The sequence below is a fragment of the Erigeron canadensis genome, chromosome 3, assembly GCF_010389155.1.
Source record: "Erigeron canadensis isolate Cc75 chromosome 3, C_canadensis_v1, whole genome shotgun sequence".
Taxonomy (NCBI): domain Eukaryota; kingdom Viridiplantae; phylum Streptophyta; class Magnoliopsida; order Asterales; family Asteraceae; genus Erigeron; species Erigeron canadensis.
In genome coordinates this window covers 29,323,095-29,346,614 of record NC_057763.1, presented here as the reverse complement: position 1 = coordinate 29,346,614, position 23,520 = coordinate 29,323,095, and the positions used below count along the sequence as shown (strand labels likewise).

General features: G+C 32.5%; 3 protein-coding genes across 3 annotated transcripts; all 3 read left to right on the top strand.

Annotated features, from left to right (window-relative positions):
- Positions 1 to 6,363: 6,363 nt before the first annotated feature.
- LOC122591342 lies at positions 6,364 to 10,248 on the top strand. Its single transcript, XM_043763606.1, has 7 exons — positions 6,364 to 6,729; positions 7,920 to 7,977; positions 8,117 to 8,197; positions 8,276 to 8,311; positions 8,392 to 8,631; positions 8,727 to 8,868; positions 9,491 to 10,248. The coding sequence occupies exons 1-7, from the start codon at positions 6,539 to 6,541 to the stop codon at positions 9,973 to 9,975; spliced, it is 1,233 nt and encodes a 410-aa protein (XP_043619541.1). The 5' UTR covers positions 6,364 to 6,538; the 3' UTR covers positions 9,976 to 10,248.
- Positions 10,249 to 12,736: 2,488 nt separating this feature from the next.
- LOC122594686 (B3 domain-containing protein Os01g0234100-like) lies at positions 12,737 to 14,968 on the top strand. The gene is made up of 5 exons (XM_043767110.1): positions 12,737 to 12,770; positions 12,859 to 13,018; positions 13,101 to 13,307; positions 13,597 to 13,669; positions 14,018 to 14,968. Exons 2-5 carry the CDS (start codon positions 12,872 to 12,874, stop codon positions 14,704 to 14,706), a joined length of 1,116 nt encoding a protein of 371 aa, XP_043623045.1. The 5' UTR covers positions 12,737 to 12,770; positions 12,859 to 12,871; the 3' UTR covers positions 14,707 to 14,968.
- A 1,977-nt stretch (positions 14,969 to 16,945) lies between these two features.
- LOC122591863 (B3 domain-containing protein Os01g0234100-like) lies at positions 16,946 to 20,860 on the top strand. Its single transcript, XM_043764092.1, has 7 exons — positions 16,946 to 16,984; positions 17,094 to 17,171; positions 18,546 to 18,580; positions 18,672 to 18,831; positions 18,907 to 19,113; positions 19,360 to 19,436; positions 19,934 to 20,860. Exons 1-7 carry the CDS (start codon positions 16,946 to 16,948, stop codon positions 20,637 to 20,639), a joined length of 1,302 nt encoding a protein of 433 aa, XP_043620027.1. The 3' UTR covers positions 20,640 to 20,860.
- The last annotated feature ends 2,660 nt before the right edge of the window (positions 20,861 to 23,520 follow it).

Below are 23,520 nucleotides of genomic sequence, written 5' to 3'. Positions count from 1 at the left end.
ACTTTTTATCTGATAGGTTTTATGTGAAATACTATGTGTGGTATCGTGTATAGTAGAATATGAATATATAGTAAAGCTCGATCACACTATGGTGTTGTTATTTGTAATGTTATATTATGTTAGTATCACATTTCGCACTTCACTCCTTTTGAATTTCCACGGTAATCACGCTCATTCATTTAAAATTAAAAAAATAAATAAATATATAGTGAAGGCAAAAGCATATACATAAATGGAACCATAGATAAATCGAGTCAGGATTTTACATTTTGGAGGTCGATTACTTCATTGAGAGTGGTCAATTTGTTAAATAGTATTCTTGTAATCGTATTCTTGCTTAATTGTTGCTTATTGCATGATTAGATATGTGCAGATTAGCTTATGATAAAGCTGGTTCAGTTTAAGAGAGCTTGTGTCATGTGCTTATCGGCTTAAGGACTTGTGGTGAACTTCTGGTGCTTAAAAGGACTAAAGATGATTTTTCTGAAAACTTCAAAGTAGAGGAACCAGTTTTGTATTTTTCATATATATATTTTTGTATATAAATAGAACCCTTAGGGTTCATAAAACCGTTTTCCTGTTTTTTGTTAATTATTCTCTCGATCATATTTCTGTAAATCTCTCTCAAATTTAAATTTGATCTTTGTAATAGAACACACAATAATCTAGTTGTGTAAATCTCAGCTGAATAAGAGTTGGGATTTTGGTTGATTTCAAGATTATTTGTTGATTCAATTTAAATTGAATTTAGAGATAGATTAAATTGAGATTTAATCTATATATTCTGGATTATTAAAAGTTTGTTAACAATTGAAGAAATTTGTGTTGATTTAATTTTTGAGATGCAAATTAACTTACAAGTTGTGTTGGTTGAAAGAAATTAATATTTTTAACTGACTCCATTTTGAAATGAAAGCTATATAAATCACTTTGAAACAACCAAGTAATCATCAAGTATTTATAAAGTGTAGGTTACATTAGACCACTCCGCATGCTCTACAAATTAAAGCATGCATAGCATAGAATTTTGTAATTACAATTAACAAGCTAGAAGCATTAAAAAAAAAAAAAGAGCGAGATTCAAAAGTACAATAATCTTTGTTTTTGAACATTCTTTGTTTAAAATAGCTATAAAGAACAGATAACTAGACATAAGTTTGCTTTACTTTCTGTGCTACTCAAAAACTTAGCCCTTTTGTCCCATCCCAATGGAATTTCACATCAAATCTTACGATAATCTCTTTTATCAAAAATGAAATATTATTAATTCTGACTCCAAGGCAATTTATCTTCTTTAAGGACAAAAGTTTATATATTATATTCCCTTGCCTAGCTAGCAATTACAAAGAATATTACTCAAATGATCAAGTCAATAGCCGGTTAAAAAAAAGGAAGTGAATAAGTGATCAAGTCAACAACGAACCAACACCAGCGACCAAATTTTTGAATATCTTTGCAAAATAACCAAATGATTATTCGTGACACTACTAGTTTCACGAAATCCACTTGATGTCATGAGACACTGAACTCCCGACTCTGTTCGTCTAATTTGTTATGTGAACAAAAAAAACACCATGTAGCCAATCAGACTGGTTAGCCATCAGTTTGGCTCGGAGGATGAGAGGATCACCGTTAACCCTTTCACGAAAAAGGCTAGTTGTTAAGTAAAAAAAAATTAGAAATTTTATTCTCTCACAAAATGGTCATTTGCTTCATGTATGTATTAGTATGCAATTTAACATTTACTATAGCATGCTCCATCACATAAACATTTTATTCTTAAAGGTAATTAGTTAGACATTCACACATAATCTACATATGCTTGTAAATTTGTTTGAGACTTCAAACCATAATTTTATCGATTTTTATAGTCATTTATGTAAATAATTACCTTGAAAGTTGAAACCACTAGTATGAACATGTAAAACAGTTGATATAAATGGTGAATCGTAAAAATTATATTAGACGGGACTTAAAAATTGACAAAAAAAAATGACGGGCCACAATATTGATTTCAGCAAATCACTTAACAATATAAAAACCAGTTTAAAGTTGTAAAATTAGGAAATCTTATTTGTATTGTAGACTTTGGGTGATCCATTAAGCATAATTGGGTGCTAATGTGCTATGAAATCATCGCTAAAATCTTTGATGGTCTGAGTTAATTAAGATGGGATATTTAGTAAGGTGCATGGTAATGTATAAAATGATTATATCGAAGGCCAGTAGATTTTAGATAATGCACTCAACCCCAAAGAGACAATGAAATTCATGAACAAGTATAAAAGAAGTGTTGATGCCAAAATTAATTTTGAAAAAACATACATTCGTTTGAATTCAAACTTTTGTTCGGAATCATGGATCACATGAGTTTTGGGCATTGATAGTATAAGTGGATAAAGACTTATTTGGTGAACAATCCTGTAAAACATATAATCCAATGGGCCAACAGATATTACTACGAGAGAAGAAACACTACAACATAGGCCTCGGTAATAGACCCAACTACCAAAGACAGTTATGGGCTTATGGCCTTTTGGGCCTTTATTTTAATTCTACAAGTAAATTTTTTAATGACAACTCAATAACAAATACATACATATACATATATATATATATATATAATTGAGGTTGAGTATTGTAAAACAAGTATTAAAGTAAAACAAATAGGACTAGATCTTGACCCTTAGATCATGGTTAAATTGATGCACGAAGATTCACGAAGCAATTGATGCATTATAATTTTCATGATGCACGGTGATTTTCAGTGAAAATAAACCTATTGTTTTATTTGTTTTACTTTAATACTTGTTTTATTTTACCTAAAACCTATATAATCTTTATATATATTTATCTTAGGACAAAAACTCACAATGTTAAAAATAAAAAAATAAAAACAGAGACTAAAACTAATAAATTTTTGTTGGATGGGTAATACCACATATATCATTAGGACCAAGTACAAAACCTTTCTTAGATGTCCAATATATATTCCAAAAAAATTTCGACTGAAAAAATACCATCATACGATTGTCATGACTAATAAGTCTCTCATTAAGAAAGACCTAGAATCACATGATGGGTTCCCGGCTGTTAGGTATGTTACTCCTTTTATGTAAAAACTAGAAGGAAATAACAAGTCAAACGTTGTCACATTTCCTTGTATCATAAATTCATAATTATGGGTTGTCTACTATTAATATGGTATAGTCTTTTTAAGTCTTTCTCTATAGTAGTGAAACTGATGGTTGTAGCAAATTCTAGCTTTATTTATTTAGGTACATGATCTTTTAACCCTTTATAAAAAGAATTGGATTAATCTATATTAAACATAATTTTTTATTCCTAAAATGTCCATTTCAGCATATTTATGGTTCCAAAATGCCTTCTATACATTACAACACTTAAATACCATATAGTTTTAAAACAATCGACAGAATCTTATAATCTATAATTTTGACACTCTGTAACCAATGTATTCATCCAAAAAAATGGTATAAAATTTCGCCACAACACAAGAATACTAAGCTCGTAAACAATAATATGTTCAACTAGTTCAAGTGACCATATTTAAACCCCGCTAGCCTAAAAGAAGTTCTCTTTATTCCGCTTTATGTTATGGGCACGTTTTGCTTAAAACTCGTAGGTTACCGATCTACCAAATGTGACGTTGATATTACGATTACGAGCAAGATACCCGTGCAATGCGGCAGTAGTGGTGGGGAAGACGGTCTAGTGGTGTCGGTGATGGTACTATTTGTGGTGGTGGCGATGTCAAGTGATGTAGGTTGATATAATTATGATAGTAGAAATTTTTTGAAAATAAGAGTTTAAAGTGTTAATTATTAAAATAAAGGTTTAGAGTGTAAATTAATTCATTAAGGATTAAACATAAAGTCAAGGGCAATTTTGGTAATTCAAAGATAAAATTACTTAAAATAAAAAAATGTTTTTTCTTTATAAGAGAATATAGATACAGAATATAAATAAAGAAAAGGCATTAGCGGGTAACGAATGACTTTAACGAGCTTCGTGAGTGTGTGTATATTTTTTAGCTCCATAGATACATTCATTGTTCAACAAAACAAGAAGGCGAATTGCAAATGAAGCTAGCTCAACTGGTAGATGCATCTCTGGTTTTTTTCCACAGGCTTCGAGTTTAACTCTTAGAAGTGACAAGTCTGTGGGTTTTTTCCCTGAATCATCTGTAACGGCTTATGGTCTACATCTCGTAGTCTAGAGTACGTACTAGGGTTCGCCATTATACGGTGAGGTGTTTTCTGATGTCAAATACCGACTATCTGTTCAAAAAAAAACAAGAAGGTGAATTCAAAAGTCAAAAGCAAACCATTTGACTTTTTTTTGAACGACATTTTATTCTACTCCTACTCCTAAATTACACGTATGCCTGGAAATCAGGACTCTCGAAAAACCTCTATTAATCTACCCTCACAAATATGAGAAATGAGACTCGAACCCAGGTAGATCCTTTCAAGGTCAAAGACCTTACCAATTGACCATCAATCCCATTGACTCAAACCATTTGACTTAATCTCTATTATTAATAAAGAAGAATTGTTTCTAGAAGAAAAAATATGATGTGTCATTCTATAACTTTTTCCTACAATTTTTATAATTAAAGATGATGTCATGTTACAAAAATACATTTATTCTAATTTAGCATATATTTTCTTTAGTCTATCATAGTTCAAAATTTTCATTTAAGTCTTGATAAAATATTTATAAATTTAAATTAATGATATTTTCTTTATCTATCTTCAAGTAAAAATTTATTTTGGAGTTAAAATACATAAGTACATAAGTTTAGTTCTCTTTGTGACAATTTTTATTAATTACAAATTTATAGTAATGATTTAAGATCAAAGTTTGCATCTTATTACAATTTATATTTTGTATTTGTAACGAAACATATTTACAACGACCCGGATTGAATCCGGGTTGATTAGCTAGTAAGTTAATAAAAAGAAACGTTATATTTTTTCAACAAAATTACTAAATTAGAAATTGTAAATGCATAAAAAAGGATGAAAAATATATTGGCACAAGACCTGTGTAATACTAATACCAGTATTAATATTTTGAGTATATATTGCTACAACTTCACGTCATGACTCATATTTCAGGTGGGATATTGTTTTGCTTTTAAGTTTCGTAGATTAATATCAAAGAAACTATTGATAACCATATTAAGTTATTAGTCAACCTTTAGTTATAAAAAGAAGTTGTTACTTTTATGTGATTTTAGGTTTCTCGAATATTTACGTGACAAAAACAAGTTTACTCAACTATGATAGCTAAATTAAGCATTAACTCGCATTGTATCATGAAATGTCTGTGGCAGCCGGCCAATGGGTTAAAAACTCAGCGGCATTCCGAGTCCTGTAATGATGCTTGAATCCTGGGAGACCAGGGTTCGAGTCTGAGCATGCGAGGTTTTACCTCTAATTTAACGTCGTGTCTTCTGTAGCGGTTAAATTGGTGAGTTTTTTCTTCCTTGTGGTCCCTAACTTCGTGAATTGACATTGATGACGTATCCGCTATCACCCAGGGTAATCCTAACTCTGGGAAGGCTGCAGACTAAGAAATTACCCAGGGTGTTACGCAACCCAGGCTGAAGAAGATAAGCACAAGAAAGATATTATCATATCATTTCCATAAAGAAAGGAGATCATTGCTAAAGTTAAGGAGCTTAAGCCGCATCTGGAGGCTTACCCTTCACGAAAGATCACTATAAATGGGAGAAGACCCTAAATAGTAAGACATCCAACAATTACGGGAAAAACCCTAAACAACTCACATACAAGATCTCAGGAAAAACCCTAAAGATCAAAACACACTCAAACCGACGTATAAGGGAGCAAAAATCCTACCGAGAGAGAATTACTGTTAAATCCCCTCAAACTCCTAAAATCATCTAACCTAATCCGTTGTACATCACCTTTTATGGGGTTTGCTAAATACAGCCCTTAGGACTGTGTTTAAGGTGCATAAATTGTTTGTATATTTACCATAAAAATTAGAAGCCAGACTTTTAATATGGAAAATATAACTTTTTTTTATATACATTAAATACAACCCTATAGCATTTCCGTTTTCTAAAACATACCACAAGTCCACAACTAATATATTCAATTTCCTTTCACATGATAAACATAGAATATTCCACATTTTATTTTTATCACTATATCAAACTCCAAGATCATCATCATTTTGACATTTTCTATATCAAACATCTATGTGACCACATTATTACTTTATTAAATACACATGACAATACTTATAATATATTTTAAAGTTTAAAATATATATATAAAAGGGATATAATCATAAAATAAGCCGAAAACACATCTTCACACACAAAGAGATCACATTTCCGCATCACCCTTTCTTTGCATTTGCTGCTGGACCCCAATCACTCCATCACCACACCATCATCTACCCCAAACTTCCCCTCTTTTCAATTACCATCTTCATTTAATTTTCTTTAATTTTAATAAAACAAAAAATAGTATTTAGTATGTTGACTAATAGCTCAACAGGTGGAACTTTTTTCTGGTTTCAAGATTCTAAATCTTTATCAAAATTTGAAGGAATTGTTGTAATTTTCAGCTGGGGTTCTGTTCGAGATTCACAATTGAAGGAATATGTTGATCTTTATTGGTCTATTGGATGGAATTCCCTTGTTGTTCAGTCTGATTTCCTCAATCCGTAAGTGTTATATATATATATATATATATATATAAAGTTGTGTTTTTTATACATAAAGTTGAAAACTTTTATGTGGGTTTTGGTTAAAAGTTGTTTATTTGATGTGGGTATTTGTTAAAAGTTAATTTAATAGTGTAGACTCTATATTTAGAATGTTCAAGGTACAAAAGAATATATGTAAAGATAGATTCAAGGGATATATGTGAATATTATTATTATTTCAATGTAAAAAGTTAGAGAATTTTTGATAATTTTTCTGTCTAGATGTAGGTTGAAATTAAGGGAATTAAGTAAGTACTACAGTATTAAGGTTTTGATTGGTGTCATTTAAGCTTTTAGGGATAAAGTTTGTATCTTTCGATGAATATTGAACTCTGCATAATTAGCACCATTCAGGTTTCAGTTAGTTGTTAATTGGATTTTGGTATGGAGACTGTTTAACCGACAACGTTAGATATAATTGTTGGCTGGTTAACATTGAAGCTATCTGTAATAAGATTGATATGTTTAAGGGGGCCCTGTGGAAGTGATGATATGATATTCAGTAATTAGATTCATATGATCAAGTGTATTATAACAGGCTCTGGAAATTTGTGTTTAATGTGCTCCTGCCTTTTGTAGTTGATTACATAATCAGGCAAGTCTGATTATATGATCTTTACACAATCAGTTCCAAAACGAAAATCGAGCATTCCTTAGGCCATTTCACAATAAGAATAGAATGAGTATCGGCATTTGATCCCAATATGTCCCTTAGATGGGCAATTTATCAGAAAGTACAGGATTTAAAATGAACTTCTGGCGTATTCTATGAGTTAATGATAGTGTATTGAGTATTAACTGAACTAGGACAAACCTCTATATAACTTGTGCTAAGGTTAAAAACTTACGCACGAGTTTGAAGATAAGCAGTGTAACTTTGGCTATGTATATTTGTCAGTCACATTGTAAAATTGGTCCCACCAGATGGTGTTGTATGGTATTCTAGGCTATTCTTTGTCGATCCTTATTGAGAGGTGGGTTTCATTACAGACCTATGGTATTCCAGGCTATCCTTTGTCGATTCTTTCTGCTACTGTGTTTAGATATTCACAATTTGCCAAAAAAATAGAATGATCTAGAGCACAGTTGCATTTTGTGATATTTGTAAACATTGTTTTTAAAATATGTAATGCAACTGATTTGTGCAGATTTTTCCCAGAGAGAGCCACATCACTCGCATTTTCTGTCCTAAATGAGCTTTTGGAGGTTAGTTTAATCTTTAATGCCCCTTTATCTATTTCATAGAAGTGTATGATAATTTTATTCTTTCTAAAAAGTTGGTTTCTAAATGTATGGCTTGCAATTAAACACATTTTCTATGAATTGAATTTGCTTCTGACTGTAGGAGTTACGATCTAAACCATGTCCCTTAGTCCTGATATCTCTGTCTGGTGGTTCACAGTCTTGTATGTACAAGGTTTTTCAGGTAAACATAATTCACTCTCGTACAAACTTATCTTTCAACTTTTATGATCATAAAAGTAATTTTTTACTTATGATTCAGATCATTGAAGGAACATGTGAAGCACATCTTGGCTTGGTATGTATATTGTATATGTGCAAATTATATGGGGTTGATTTGTTTTTTATTTTTCTTATTGTTATTATTGTTATGTGAAGGATGATAGTCGGTTAATCATGACCTGCATCTCTGGTCAAATGTATGACTCTGGTCCAGTTAATGTGACTGGTGATTTGGGTGCTCGTTTTGCTTTACACCCATCTATTCGCAACGTGCCTGGTTCGTCCAAGTTGGTTTCAATGGTGGCAAAAGGCGTCACTTCTGGTCTGGATGCTCTATTTCTCACTAGATTTGGATCCCAACGTTCGGAGTACTGGCAAACACTTTACTCTTCTGTTGTAAGTTTCAACTTTTTATACAAGCATTTTTCAAAGAATTAAACTTCATTTGAGTTACTGTAATCCTTGGGTTATTGTCATTTCTTTAAATGCAGGGTTTGGAAGCTCCATTTCTCATATTGTGTTCGGAAAATGATGATCTTGCTCCATATCCAGTCATACGAGCGTTTGCTCAACAAGTAGAAGGATTAGGAGGAAATGTTCGACTTATCAGATGGAAGGATTCTCCTCATGTAGGTTAGTTCTTAACTCATTTGGCTCCTTATTTCTACACATGTAGAACTCTTGCACAATTTTGACCCATTTATGTGTTAGAGAGTCAACTCAGGTTATATTTTATGGAAAATTGCATAAAAGTTAATCCACTTTGGCTTGCTTTCCTTTTTGGTTATACTTTGTAGTTGCCATAAAAAGGCTCAAACGTCTAAAAGGTTTTCACTCAGAGTAATATTTCCAGGCTAAACGGTTTCTAGATGATCTGTTAAAAAGAAGTCAACATGGTCTAAGTTACGAGCATGTCCGCTGCAATTTCATCATTTTGATGTGTAATTGGGTTTAAATGCCCTGAATTAAGAAGGGTTGAAAGTTTGAGATTTCTATTATCAATAGTTTGTTTTTTTGGAAATTTGAGCCTTTCTATGGGTGCAAAAAAAGGCATGTGGTGTAAAATAGAATTTAAAAATCACGTTGATTACATTTCACTGCAATAACCCATATAGTTTTTGGCTAATGAATCCGTGTAAAAAAGGGTTATAAGACATTAGCAACGAAGGGACTGGTTAACCTGTATCCTAAAGTTTGCTTCTTTTAGCATGTTACCCAAACCGGGATTTTATACAACTCCTTTTGTTTGCCATAGGTCACTACAAGCACAATCCCATCCAATACAGAGCAGCAGTTACCGAGTTTTTTGAGCACTCAATTTCGATATTTAACCAAAAACTACAAAAACTTGGTGAACGAAGTGGCATGGAAGGCATGCATGATAAAATATGTGAATTAATATGTGACCTTCAGAATGCAGCAGTCGACTCAAACCAAAGCCTTAGAAGAGTAGCAATCGGACCAAACGACCACTTCTTCTTGCCAAGTTCAGCTGAATATCAAAATGGTAAAGAATCTGGATCCTTACAAGATGAACAAAAAGAAAGAAGAGCTGTCCTATTATCAAGTCCGCCAACCCTAAGTCCTCACAGTGTACTTGGTCAAGTTCTCTTTGACGGCTGTGTACCAAAGAATGTCGAAGGTTGGGATATTAAGTTTGAAAACAGACAACCATTTGCATCTGCTCGTAAGCGGCCATCATTAAACGCCTTGAAACGTATGAGAAGATCAAGATTATAAGACAGTAGATCAAGAGAAGCTGTATAATAATAATGTACATAGAAATGACACTGAAGATAGAGAGACCAGTGTGTGAATGGTCCATGTTGGTTATGGTGTCATGTGTTTCGGGGCTCTAGTAAAGGTACAAATGTTAATGGAGGTGTGAGTGATTTTGCACGAAATGTACAGGTAGGACCGGTGTAACGTGTTTTGTAATAGATTCATGCTATATATATGACCCTTTTGAGTTAATAATATGTAGCTCACCTTAGCTGCATGGATGTTCAATCAGCTCTTACATTGCAATTTGGTTACTGTTCATGCCTTCATGGTGTGTAGTGTGTTCAATCAAAGACGTATCATCCTTAATTCAAAAAAAATTAACCAACATTTTCCATCAAATCTCACCAAAAAAAAAAAACCACAAAAAGTGCTAGAATACAGCCAATCAATTAAGGAAACAAAAATCAAATCGCCAAAAGTTAAAATAAGGATAAATACTTAATATAATAGAAGCAAATATTCTCTCACATTCTGAATCGATCTGGCTGTACCGAATTAGCCCGACCATCGACTCTTGTTAGGTTGCCCTGGGCTGGATCCGGGTCACCATCCTCAGACCATAATCACATACAATATTACATTTGCTGTATTATTTTTCATAGCTAAACAAACACAACAAAAAGTCAAAAGTTGTAGTCAAATGTGAACAAACTTCTTTGAAAATTTAGCATCCATGTCAAAAGTGTTCACACATAAGTTAAATTTACTTTCTTGAACGGTTGAAAATTACACCATATTTATTACCAAGTGGGTTAACCCTATATTAGCAATTAACTCATTAATTACACTTCATCTATCATCTATGCCCATAAGTTGTATTCAGAAACCCTTTTTAATGAATGAAATCAAAAATGTTTCAATTCAAAATGAAAAAATGATATTCCTATCACACATTTTTGCCTCTACAAAAATGATACATACATCATACAATTATATTCTATGCATAAAAATCTATACATTCATTGTAGATATCAAAATTTCTTCATAGAAATATCACTTTTCCATTCAAAATACATATTCCACACTTTCATCTCCCAAGACAATGTACCACTGTAGTATGGTATACTGTATAAAATAATAAAAGCCTTTCATAACTATCTTTTCATATTTAATTTTAAAAATCCCATCGACCAATCACCTCACCATAATCAAAAAGTCACAAACCCACTCCTCAGTTTTCTTTATTATTATTTGCATTACATTCAAATTTTAAAATAATTACTGTATAACATTCATACACAAACTCATCCTCTGCTGTGCTTCAACAAAGAAGTCAAGAACACCACATTTCTAATGTCTTCCAAGGTATCCTGTATTACTATATGTCTTGTTTTACACTTGAAAACTTTATTTTGAGATGTTTAATTATATGTTTTAGTATAAGTCATTTTATTTATATTGTTGTTTTTAGTGTTTTGTTTGTTGAAACTGTAACAGAAAAAGGCAATGGAGATTAAGAGTAAAACGTTATTGCATAAAAACCCCACAAATTTTAAACAGAAGGTAAGTTACACATTGACATATTTTTTTACTACTAGTTTCATATGTAACTATATAAGTCATTCTATTTACATTTTGGGCTTATCAGCTTATTGATATTTAAAATTTAAATACCCGATAAGCTCGTTTTGTAGGCTTGTTATGAGATTACAAACTCAAGTTCAGCCGGTAAAAAAACGAGCTTATTGGCTTTTAAGCTGATAAGTCTTACATTTCCAAGCACCCCTTGGTGGTTTTCATGTTCCATTTTGCTGACTCGTTAACGTGACACTCGTTGTAGTCTAGGGAATATTGATTGGTAAAATGTGTTTTAAATGAAGTATTAAGACACATGACAACTTTATATAAGAATGGGTTAAAGTTAAACCAGTTTTTAGACATATCATTACCAGTTCAAAATTTGTTTATAACCATAAAATTTAGAATTTTTGTATAAGTAGGGATTTTTCTGAAGTTTTTGCAAAACCATGTAGTCAACAAATTTATTTGCAAAAGTGGTATATCCGAGGTTGAGAAAGTCGGATTCTTAGGGCGCGTTTAGTTGGAGAAAATGTTTTTAAGTTTTCCATTTTTAGTTTTCTAGAAAAATGAAAAGGTTTTTCATTTCTAAAAAACCCTTGAAATTTTTGAAAACGCGTTCAAAATAAAAGATGGAGTTTTCATTTTAGAAAACTAGAAAACATGTTCAAATTCACTTGTTTTCTAATTTTAGGTTTATAAAAGGTTTAGAAAATAGAAAAGTGAAAACAAAAACTGAAAAAAACAGTTTTCTAATTTTAGTGCAAAAGTTGGAAAAGGGAATTTTCATTTTCCAAGGAAAACTTTTCTAAAAAGTTACAATTTGAACGCGTTTCCTGTATTCCATGTTTTCTTGGAAAATGAAAATGGAAAACAAGGGAGTTTTCTTGAACTAAACGCACCCTTAGCGTTGTCTTTGAATTGCAGGAGAATCCGAGTTTCTCAAACTCAGACATAAACTTGAAAATGCCACTCTTGCAAATGATATTGTTGACTATCGGCTTTTGCAAGACCTTTTGGAAAAATCCCCACTTTTACAAAGAATTCACAAAACTACCTTCTTAAGGATTCATCACCGCCTTGCTTGGGTACCATGTAGCTTGTTCTGCAAAGCTCACCTATTGGACTAATTATTTTGTTATTTTATAACTCTTGTTGTATTAAAGCTTAATGTGTTCTTGTTAACTTTATTAGCAGAAGACTTTTGATCTACCACACAAAGAAATAGTAAGGTTAGTTCATAATCTATAAGTGTATATTGGATATTTTGCATATTTTGAGGACCATTTCTGACTATACACTATTTGTGCAAAACATAAGCTATGATCCTAAGATGGCTGCTTCGACTCAACCTTCTAATTCACAAGCCAAGTCGGCTGCCATGGCACGAGCCAACGAGCTTCAAGCAAGCCTACCATCTGAGTCACCTAGTTTTGTTAAGTCTATGCTCCCATCACATGTTACCCGTTGCTTTTGGCTGGTAATTAAGCTCAATATTATGCTATAATCAAAGTATAATCATATAAGCGATGTGTAAGTCTTATTTGGGCTAAATGTGACAGGGGATGCCCAAGAAATTCTGTGATGCATATCTTCCGAAGGATGATGTGACAGTTGTGTTGCTGGATGAACATGAACAAGAATTCAACACAAAGTATCTTGATCGCAAGACTGGATTAAGTGGTGGCTGGAGAGGATTCTCAATTGCTTGCAAATTGGTTGAGGGAGATGCTCTAGTTTTTCAGTTGATTGAGCAATGGAAATTCAAGGTAAATATATGACCAAATTTCATTGTTAAGTCAAGCAAATGTAGAGGTGAAAAATGAACGAGAGCAAGCTTTTTCATCTTTTTACGCATTGTCGAATTAAGTATTGACTTAACTTCAAGGTCTACCTTTTTCTTTTGACTAATTTGAAGGTAAACTTTTCATCCAACAAATTTTTGAAGGAATGAGCCAATATGTGAAGAAAATGAAACTTGGGTGGCATGATGTTCAGTTTTACTACATTATCTTCTACTTGTTCATGATTTTATTTGTATATAAATGTTCTTTGCAGGTCTACATTGTAAGAGTAAATGATCTGAATGAAACCGATGGAGCTCTTGGCCTTCTAAACTTAGTTCATTATGGTATGGATGTTTGTAAGTCACTTGACATATTTACCGCAGTCCTTTGCTGTTTTGTAAAGGTTGCAAGATGGATAGGTCTGGTAACAAATTAATATGGATTTAGGTTGAAACAGGACAACTTTTAGTATGTGGTTCAATAAGTTGGGTAGGTTTGGTTAGATTAAATTCACATTAACATGTAGGAGATCTTAAGTATTAACATTAAACTTCAGGGGAGACTCAACCCGTTTGACCCATTAGGACCCAATCATAAGTTAATGGGTTGATATTGGCATATTGCCATCTCTGGCATTTCTATGTATGTGGTCCTTATTTTTCTTTTTCATTTTTCTTCTTTAACTTGATCAGACAAACATCAAAGTGAAAATATGGAAATAGATTCACACGAAGACACTGTTCAAGAGAATGGCTTAGTAGCATTTGAGCAATCCGAAGAGGATAGTGAGTCTGCAAATTCTGATTCAGTAGTTTCTGAAGGACTGCGATTCTTAGAATCAGTTATTGAGTTCAAGGATATCAAGTGTGTTGATGATTTCAGAATTGTTGTGGATGGTTTAGTCATAGATTCTGAAATACCAAAACATTTTCAGATCAAATACTATGATTTATGCAGCAGTCAAAAAACTTATCTTCATGAAAACCTCCTCAAGGGTCTTAATGTTAAGCTAGCTGTTGGAATAATTCTTGAAACTATAACAATTGCTGATGCCATTAGAGCTTGTAAAGCCAGCATTACTCGTGATGATATAGAAACATGGGACAAAACTTTGAAGGCATTTGAAGAAGTAGGCATGAAAGTTGGGTTTTTAAGAGGCCGGATAAGTAAGCTTGTGGGACTATTGTTTGAATCAAATGAGCTCTTGGAAGCAAAAAAGAATGAACAAGTAAAGGCAGAAGAAGAGTTAAGAGTTATTAACAAAAAGCTTTGTGAGGCTAAAGAGCTGATCAAGAATCTTGACGTTGAGATCGAAAATTTGGAGTTGAGAGGCCATGACCTTGAGCCAATCTTCCATGAAGAAGCTAATGCACCTTGGTGATGTATCTTCATCTACAAACGTGGTTTTTGTGTAGAATGGTAGCATATTTTGTGAGCAACGTCTCAGTTTTGGCATAGGAGGCTTGCACGATGAACTAATTTCGTAGGTCATAGGTACATTAAGGATTGCACTACGAACCTCGCAAATTGTATGGCTTAGTTTGTATAATTTCAGTACTGTTGTCTCAAATCTTAATATAGGTTGGGTTTGTACTATTCTAGAAAGAGTACTCATATATCCTCCTAACAAAACCCTCCTAATAATTCACCTAATGCATTTCTTTTGTAATCTATTAATTCTCTTTTTTAATTATAATTTTATCCTTAGATCACACAATGTGTCATGATCATATTATTAGAAAGATTTTTGGAAGGATATAATAGAAGGATTAAGCATTTTCCTTATAGAAAACAACATAACATTTCACTTCGCCGTTAAAACAAACATAATTAGTCATTGTTAAGTTAACATATATATATATATATGCGTTATATAATTATATATAAAATATTAATTAGTTAATGAAAGCTTATTAACAACAATTATATAAATTTTAAATAACCATCACTAAATGGCATAATGGAAAGGAAACATGTTTGTTCAGATAAGGTCTAATGTTTGAGTACTACTCTAAGCATATTTGTGAGTTGCGAAAGATATAGATAGTTTTCACTTTTCACCTTCACACTTCTGGGTAATAGTGGTTTAAATTCATATCTAATTGGTGAGGACTCTCTATCTAAAACCGATTAAGACAAGATATGTTAGATATTCCGTCGTTCTCGAATAATTTACATATATTATATGGGAAAAGAGAATATAAGGTTGTGCGGCACCTAAGCTTAGGTGTGGAACCCCTCACATACTAATATTTTATTATTTCTTGTTTAATGAATAAATGCATGGGCCCCCATGATTTTTATGGATTAAAAAAAAACAATATGTGAGGCTTAGATATCCCACAGTCTTATATTCTCATCCCCATATTATACATACATACATATATATATATATATATTCTTACATGAAAATTGTTTTTTGATTGTTTTCAGAATAACTTATGTGTAATTTTAAAGTTTATAATTGTGTGGAGGCATGAATTATCATCCGTTATACAATTATGTGGAGATTTTGATTCTTAATTACATATGCACAAATATTGCTATGATCACATGTGAAAGCTTTAAATGTCCATTTATATATTAAATATCATATTTTAAAAGACAACTAAATTAAGCAACATAAATTCAATACATATTTACCATGTGTTCACCATAAAACTTGAATTCACAACTTTTAATATAACGGTAAACAATTTATAAGTTTAAAAAAAACTTATGTCTTGTTTCAAAACAATTTTATTCAAATAATGTTTAAAAAGAAAAAATCTGTCATATGTTTTTTTTATTCAATTAGTAATTAGATTTTTGTTGAAATTGCTAGTAATTAAATCCGCATTAGTTTTTCATTTCAACAATGTATTTCGAATCGTATCAGTACTCATTATAATAATTATTAGTATGAGAGATGATTAATTTTTCTAATTCATTAGCTTACAAATCTTTCTAATTTATAAAATGATGACATATAAAAATTTAAGGGGTAAGATTTGGAAATAGATTGTGGAATTCACTTGTCACATTTATATAGCTTTAAAATGATTTTTAGATTAAAGTTTTAAAAAATCAATCATTTTCTTATTACTTCTTCGTTCCATATTAAATGTCCAATTTTGACTTGTCAAGTCTTTTACTTGCAACTTTGATCATAAATATCTTTTTTTGTGTTATATAATAGTTGACGAAAGTTATATCAATGAAAAGTATATTGAAAACTCAATCCGTTCATATATTTTATATAAAGTGTTATATGATATAGACTAATATTTTTACGGTTAAAGTTTAAAACAGAAGAATTGACAAGTCAAAAGAGTAGTTGTGTGGGAATTTGAAAGGATGATTGTTTGTTGTAGTTCAAATTTTGGCTCCATATTCCATCTCCCTAGACAATAGTACTAGCATAGTAGCACGGCTTGAAATCCTGCTGACATTATAATTTTATTTTACCAAAAAAAAACCCCTTCTTTCGATCCACCGTTTTCACTTTTCAATCAAAATCCACTTTCCATATCTTTTTCAATTTTTGAAAAAACATTAATCAAACGGTAAATCCTTTTTACAATTTTATACATCCCTTTCATCTTCTCACCCACATACTCTTAAAAAAATACCTTAAAAAAATGGCTAAACACATCAACTCTACTCCTTTGTCTTCTAAGGTATTAAGTACATTCTTAAATAACAAATGTGTGACATGTTTATTTAATTATTTCTGAATGGACTAATAATATTCTGTGTGTTTTTTTATGTTTTTTTTTTTTTGTCTAGTGGAAGCAGAAAAAGGCATTGGAGATTATGAAAAAGTTGCAAAAAAAAGATACAAATCCTAAACAAAAGCCCAAGACTGTGAGATCATCTATTAATTTTTTTAATAATTATTTGATTTTTTTTATAGCAACATAAAGTAAAGTAAAGTACTCCTAATGCGGCCTTCCACGGCTTATGGGTCCCAATGTCGTCGAAGACGGTGTATGGAGAGGTTAAGATGTAGACAGCCTTACTCCTACCAAAGGTAGAGAGGCTGCTTCCAACCTTGCTAGCCATGAGGATCAAATACATGACCTCTCTTTCCGGAGGCAAGGGCTTCAACCACTAGTTGTTTTTTTTTTGATAGTAACATCTTATTATGTATGTGTTGCTTTTTGAAGAGTTTATCTGGTTAATTGCGTTTTCAAATAATATGAAAAGTGTTAAGTAGAAAAGTCAAAAGTGATTACCTGTGCTTTCAAATATTCAAATATTAAAATGCGGTGTTCGAAAAACAGGTTGCAACATGCTTTTTGAAAATACCGTTTTGAAATCGCATAATATGTTTTGTAAACACAATCCCAAACACATATCCCCAATATCGTATGCTAGGTAGGTTGCTAACCTAGTGGTCGAAAATGTGTATATACCAGCTTAGGACTAAAGGTGCCTTTGCCATGGTGCTTGAGAATTTAAATCTCACTTGAGACAAGTGTAAGTTAGTGCCATTAAAAAAATAAGCTCTTCTTTCTATTTTTAATGAACTAAAATGATAAAACTACTTTTCTGCACAACGTGTTCAGTAAGCTTATTAAGCAACTTATGAACTTATTGCATTACCAACATACAAACTAAGCCTGTTTAGTGTCTGGAAGAAGGGGGCTTCTTTCATTTTTAAGGTTTGGATCATGCGTTTTCAAACATCTTGACGAAGAATGATTAACATGAGTTGTTTCAAATGAGTTTACCTGGACATTCAACATCAAATGAAACATAAAAGTTAGACCCAAATGAAACACAAAACTAACGCTTAACTACCAGATCAGAACACAAAATCTGTCTCGACCTTTTTACTGACCTTTTTTAAAGAGCTGAGTTTTATTAATCAAATTGGTTGAAAAGACCTTTTGATGACTTTTAAGGTTACCATACAACCAAAATGAAACAACAAACCTACTTATAATATTCATTGTCAACCAAATGAAGTACAATGATTTGTATGGAGTATTTTTGTTAGTATATTGCTTCTTTATGCATTTTGCCTAGAATATCTATATCGGTTTTGCATTGAGAAGTATACTTGGCCTTAAAAACGAATCATCAATCTTGTGAAAATGTAAAAGTTATAATATATTTTGCATCCATAGGCCATATTAGATCAGAAAAAAGTATTGTGATAGATCTGCATATATTTTGCTTTATTATTGTTGCAACAAAGCCTAATTTGGACTGCCTGATAACTTCCATTTTCAGGTGAGTTTTGATCTACCACGGAACGTAATAGTAAGGTTAGTCATAGTCCGCAAATGTAGTTTGATAAAGTTGGCCCGTTTAACAGCTCTTTCTGAATATGTACTTGATCACATGTGCAAACATCAGATATGACCCTAAAATGGCTGCTTCAGCTCAACCTGCTGATTCCCATGCCAAGGCTGTGGCTATAGAACGAGCCAATGAGGTCCAAGCAAACCTTTCATCCGAGTTACCTAGTTTTGTTAAGCCTATGCTTCCATCGCAGGTTACAGGTGGCTTTTGGCTGGTAAGTTCTTTATCTAGTAAATCTAAATACAATCGGTTATCCAATGTTTAGATCGTAGTTTGGCTACATATGCAGGGTTTATCTAAGAAGTTCTGTGATGCACATCTGCCAAAGCATGATGAGACAGTTGTGTTGGTGGATGAAGATGACCAAGAGTTCAACACAAAGTATCTTGTTGACAAGACTGGACTGAGTGGTGGCTGGAGAGGGTTCTCGTTGGCTCATAAATTGCTAGAGGGAGATGTTCTAGTTTTTCAACTGACTGGGCGTTGGAAGTTCAAGGTAATTGTATGACCAAGTTTCATTTAGTGTTTTCTCAATAATTGGTAACTAAAAGAAGGTAAACAAATCTGTAAAACTTATTATTTATTTTTTTGGATAACGTATACATAGGTCACCAACAATAGATGACACACATCACTTTTTTACATTTTATTTCAGAATCTATACATGTCATCAGGGGTGCCCTAAATGTACATTTTCAAATTTTCACTTATTTTTTATGCATACACATTATGTTCTTTACAGGTTTACATTGTAAGGGTACATGGTCTGAACGAAATTGATGGGGCTCTTGGTCTTCTAAACTTGGTTCCTTGTGGCATGCATGCTTGTAAGTTGATTCACATAAATTCTATTGTTCTTCACCATTCCTAAAGGGTGGCAAGATGGGTATGTGAGTTAATGGACCCAAATGGATTTTGGTCATTAGGTGGAAATAAGTCATGTTTAGTTTGGGCCGAATGTAAGCAGACTGGGTAGTGTAACTTGTGCTGACCCCAAAGAAATTTTGGTTGACTTTCAGCTTATTTGGCACATTTCCCTTTTAAAGTTTTAATAAGCATTATTTTACACCCGTTTGAAATAAAAGACGACCCATATCAACTCATTCATTGGTATATAGGTTCACTTGGTAGAGGCACTTGCCTATTGGGGTAGAGACCAAGGTTCAATCCTTGGCAATGGGGTAGTTAAATTTTTTTTGGTGTTATTACGTATAATATATTTTCAGTTCAAAAAATTATATATATTTCCAATATATGCTATGCTTATAATTCTCTTTTCATTTCCCCTCATGAACTTTACCAGACCAACTTGAAAACAAAATCGACTCGGGGAATCTTCTGGTAAATGAAGATACAGAAATAGATTTACATGAAAACACTGTTCGGGGGAAGGTTTTAGTAGAGCTTGATCAATCAGAAGAAGATAGTGAGTATGCAGATTCAGATTCAGCAGTTTCTGAAGGACTGAGATTATCAAAATCAGTTATAGAGTTTAAGGATATCAAGAGTATTGATGATTTCAGCATCGTTGTGGATGGTTTAGTCATAGATTCTGAAATACCAAAACATTTTCAGATCAAATACTATGACTTATGCAGCAGTCAAAAAACATATCTTCATGATAACCTTCTCAAAGGTATCAATGTTAAACTAGCCGTTGGCATAATGTTAAAAACTATAACAATCGCCGACGCTATTAGAGCTTGTAAAGTCACCACGACTCGTGATAATTTTGAAATATGGGACAAAACTTTGAAGGCATTTCAAGAGGTGGGTATGAACGTTGAGTTCTTAAGAGGCCGGATAAGTAAGCTTGTGGGACTACTGTTTGATTCAAATGAGCTTCTTAAAGCAAAGAGGAATGAACAAATGAAAGCGGAAGAGGAAATGAGATCCATCAGGAAAAACCTTTCTGATGTTAAAGAGGTGATCAAGAATCTCGATGTTGAAATTAAAGTGTTGAAGATCAAAGCCAAGAAGCTTGAATCAGTCTTTCATATGGAAGCTGAATCACCCTGGTGATGTACAACTGGGTACTCAAAGATGTGATTTTTGTGTAGAAAGGCAACGCTTTTATGTCGGAACTAAAGCAGTCTCATTTTTGGCAAATGTGGCTTGTATGATGTCAAGATATCATCCGTCTTGCCTGAACAATGATGGTTCCGAGCCATTTAGGTTTAACGCTATAAATGATGCAAGTTTGTATGGTTTACTTGTATAATCTCAACTAGTTATGACTTATGTCAACCTACGTTTTGCATTATGCTCTTGTGGAACTAATATATGCACTACACAATAGTAAGCCAGGACACATATTTGCCAAATTTCCAAGAAAAACTTGCTTGTCACATGTATTATTACAGACACAATGTCAATGCTAAGGTGACTTTTATAAAAAGGGATAATTGCATATATATCCAATTACACTATCAAAACTAATACATATATATTTAGCCTAATTGACTGATTTGTTAACTAATAAACTGATATCTTTGATCTTTTAGTATTCTATTAGGGTTTGAAATTTTACTTACTACATTTATAAGGATGTATTATTAAAGGATTTATAAAAAAATCAAATTAACGCGGATAAAACCTTCACCCAAAAAATAGTACAACATCCATACTTCTATACTAGTAAACATAAATAATCTAACAATCTATTAAGTATGTGATACATGTATTACGAGTTTTAACTCCCATCATTTCCGTTGATCTTGCCATTGCATGTGTTTATTTATAAGGAACAATTATCTAGATAGTAAAATTTTAAATTGTATATCTAAATATAGACACCCAATAAATTTTTTACTTATTTGGTCATTGGATTCTTACCACTTAATTCACCTATCTATCCAGAAGTTTTTCGCAACTCAATCATATGTAAGAAATGAAATCATGCAATGGAATAATGCAAAATAGAGATGGAGCCCACACTGTGCATTTTCTCAGTTATCCAAATTAGCTTGTGATTTATGTAAACAGAATTGGTAAAGGTGGTTAAACTAGTAAAGTTAAGAGCAAAGGTGTAATCATCAAAAAGTATTGGTTCTTTTCTTTGGTTTGCATCGGCTCTTTGGCTTCATTGTACCATTTGTATCGGTAAGCATCGACACATTCCATTGGCTATATAAATCGGCCATATTTGGCCGATCCTTGTTGTTGGTGCATTTTAGGCATTATGGTCAATTCAAACGTCTCCGTTGTTTTGATAATGAGTGACAATACATTTAATGTTTGCAAAATAATATAAAAGCTAATTTAGGCATACATACGCTATTTCCGAACCTAAAACAATGAAAACATCAAGTTTGAGTTTGGTGTAGCACTTCGTCGAAAATCCTGGAGCACGGCTCCACTTTGCTAGCACGGCTCTTAGGCATGGCCTTTGTGCCCTGCAACGGCCGTCCTTCTCTGTCCAATTTACACTTTGTTTCTCCGGCTTTCGTTACTCGTTTCCGTGACTCCAAACTTGTATCATAACCTTATTTTGATATTCTAAGATGTTTGTATTTGGCAAATCTTAAAAATAACAACTTTCGTTTTTCATCAAATTTGAGGTCGAAATATTTTCTAAGTTTCATGGAGCACGGCTCTTGTTCAGAGCACGGCTCTTGCAGGATTAGAGGCCGTCCTCTCTCTGTCCAAATCAAAGAATTTTACCAAGCGCTCGTTACTTATGTTATTAACAAGAAACTTGTTCCGTAAGGCTTATAGTATCATTCTAAGGTGTCTGAAAATGTCAAATTACAAATCTAAACAACTTGATTTTTCACCAAAATTTGGAGGCCAAAATTTTTCTAAGTATTGAAAGTCAACAAAAGTCAAAATTGGTTAAGTGGTCAAAATTGGTCAACAAATGAATAAATTCAGATTTATATTTGAGAAGATAGTGGGATTTTGATTCATTTCCATAACTCATCTTGTGACTATCTCATTCCCTAAATCTCCCTCTCTTGGTAAGCATCTTCTCAACTTTCTTTCTTTATCCTTTGTTGTCAATATTTGTTTAGGATAGTTGTTGTTGTGAGTGGGATTTCATGGGAGGTTGCAAAGGCTTTTTGTAGTTTTCTAGGTATAGCACGGCTCTTGTGCCATGAAGCACGGCCTCTGTTTGGAGCCGTCCGAGTCAAACGGTAATAAAACACTTTTTGACTATCAATTGAAGACTTTGGCATATTTGGTCTTCACTTCTTGCATCTACATCTCCTGGAAAATACATATTCATATCTCATATCTTATATCAAACATCAATCTAGCAAGAGTGATACAATTGTAGTGACAAAATATATGTGTTATATTGATTAGCCTACAAATTGTGTTGTATTCATACTAGTGAGTGTGATAGAGGGTTGAAGTTATAGTGGTTAGGATTTCATCTTCATTGATATCTCTAGTGGTTAGAGATTGTGTGTTCATCTCTTGAATTGTCAAGAGTTTGGTGTATTCTAGTGGTTAGAATACTTGGTGTAATTTCGGATTCTCCACCTGGTTTGGAGAGATTAGTGCTACAAACTCTCGATTAGTGAATCGGGGAGTGGATTACGGTTAATTTGTTAACATTCGCCCGAACCACTATATATCGTAGTGTCTCTTTATTTGGTGATATCTTCTTACTCTATCTTTTCATATTAATCTTATTTGTTATATAATTATTGTTGTGATTGTATCTTGCACAAATTAAGAATTGAATATTTGTTTTACAAATTAATTTTCAAAAAGAAGTTAAATAATTGGTTTAATCTATTCACCCCCCTCTAGATTAGACTTACACTTGTGAATGTTGGGAGCTTGCTATGTGACCGTTTTTTTTTCTTGTGCCAAAATCATTCCCACCGGAAACCTAATTTTATTATTACGGGTTTTTCAATTTTGAGACAAATGTTATGTTTTTCTTGACTTT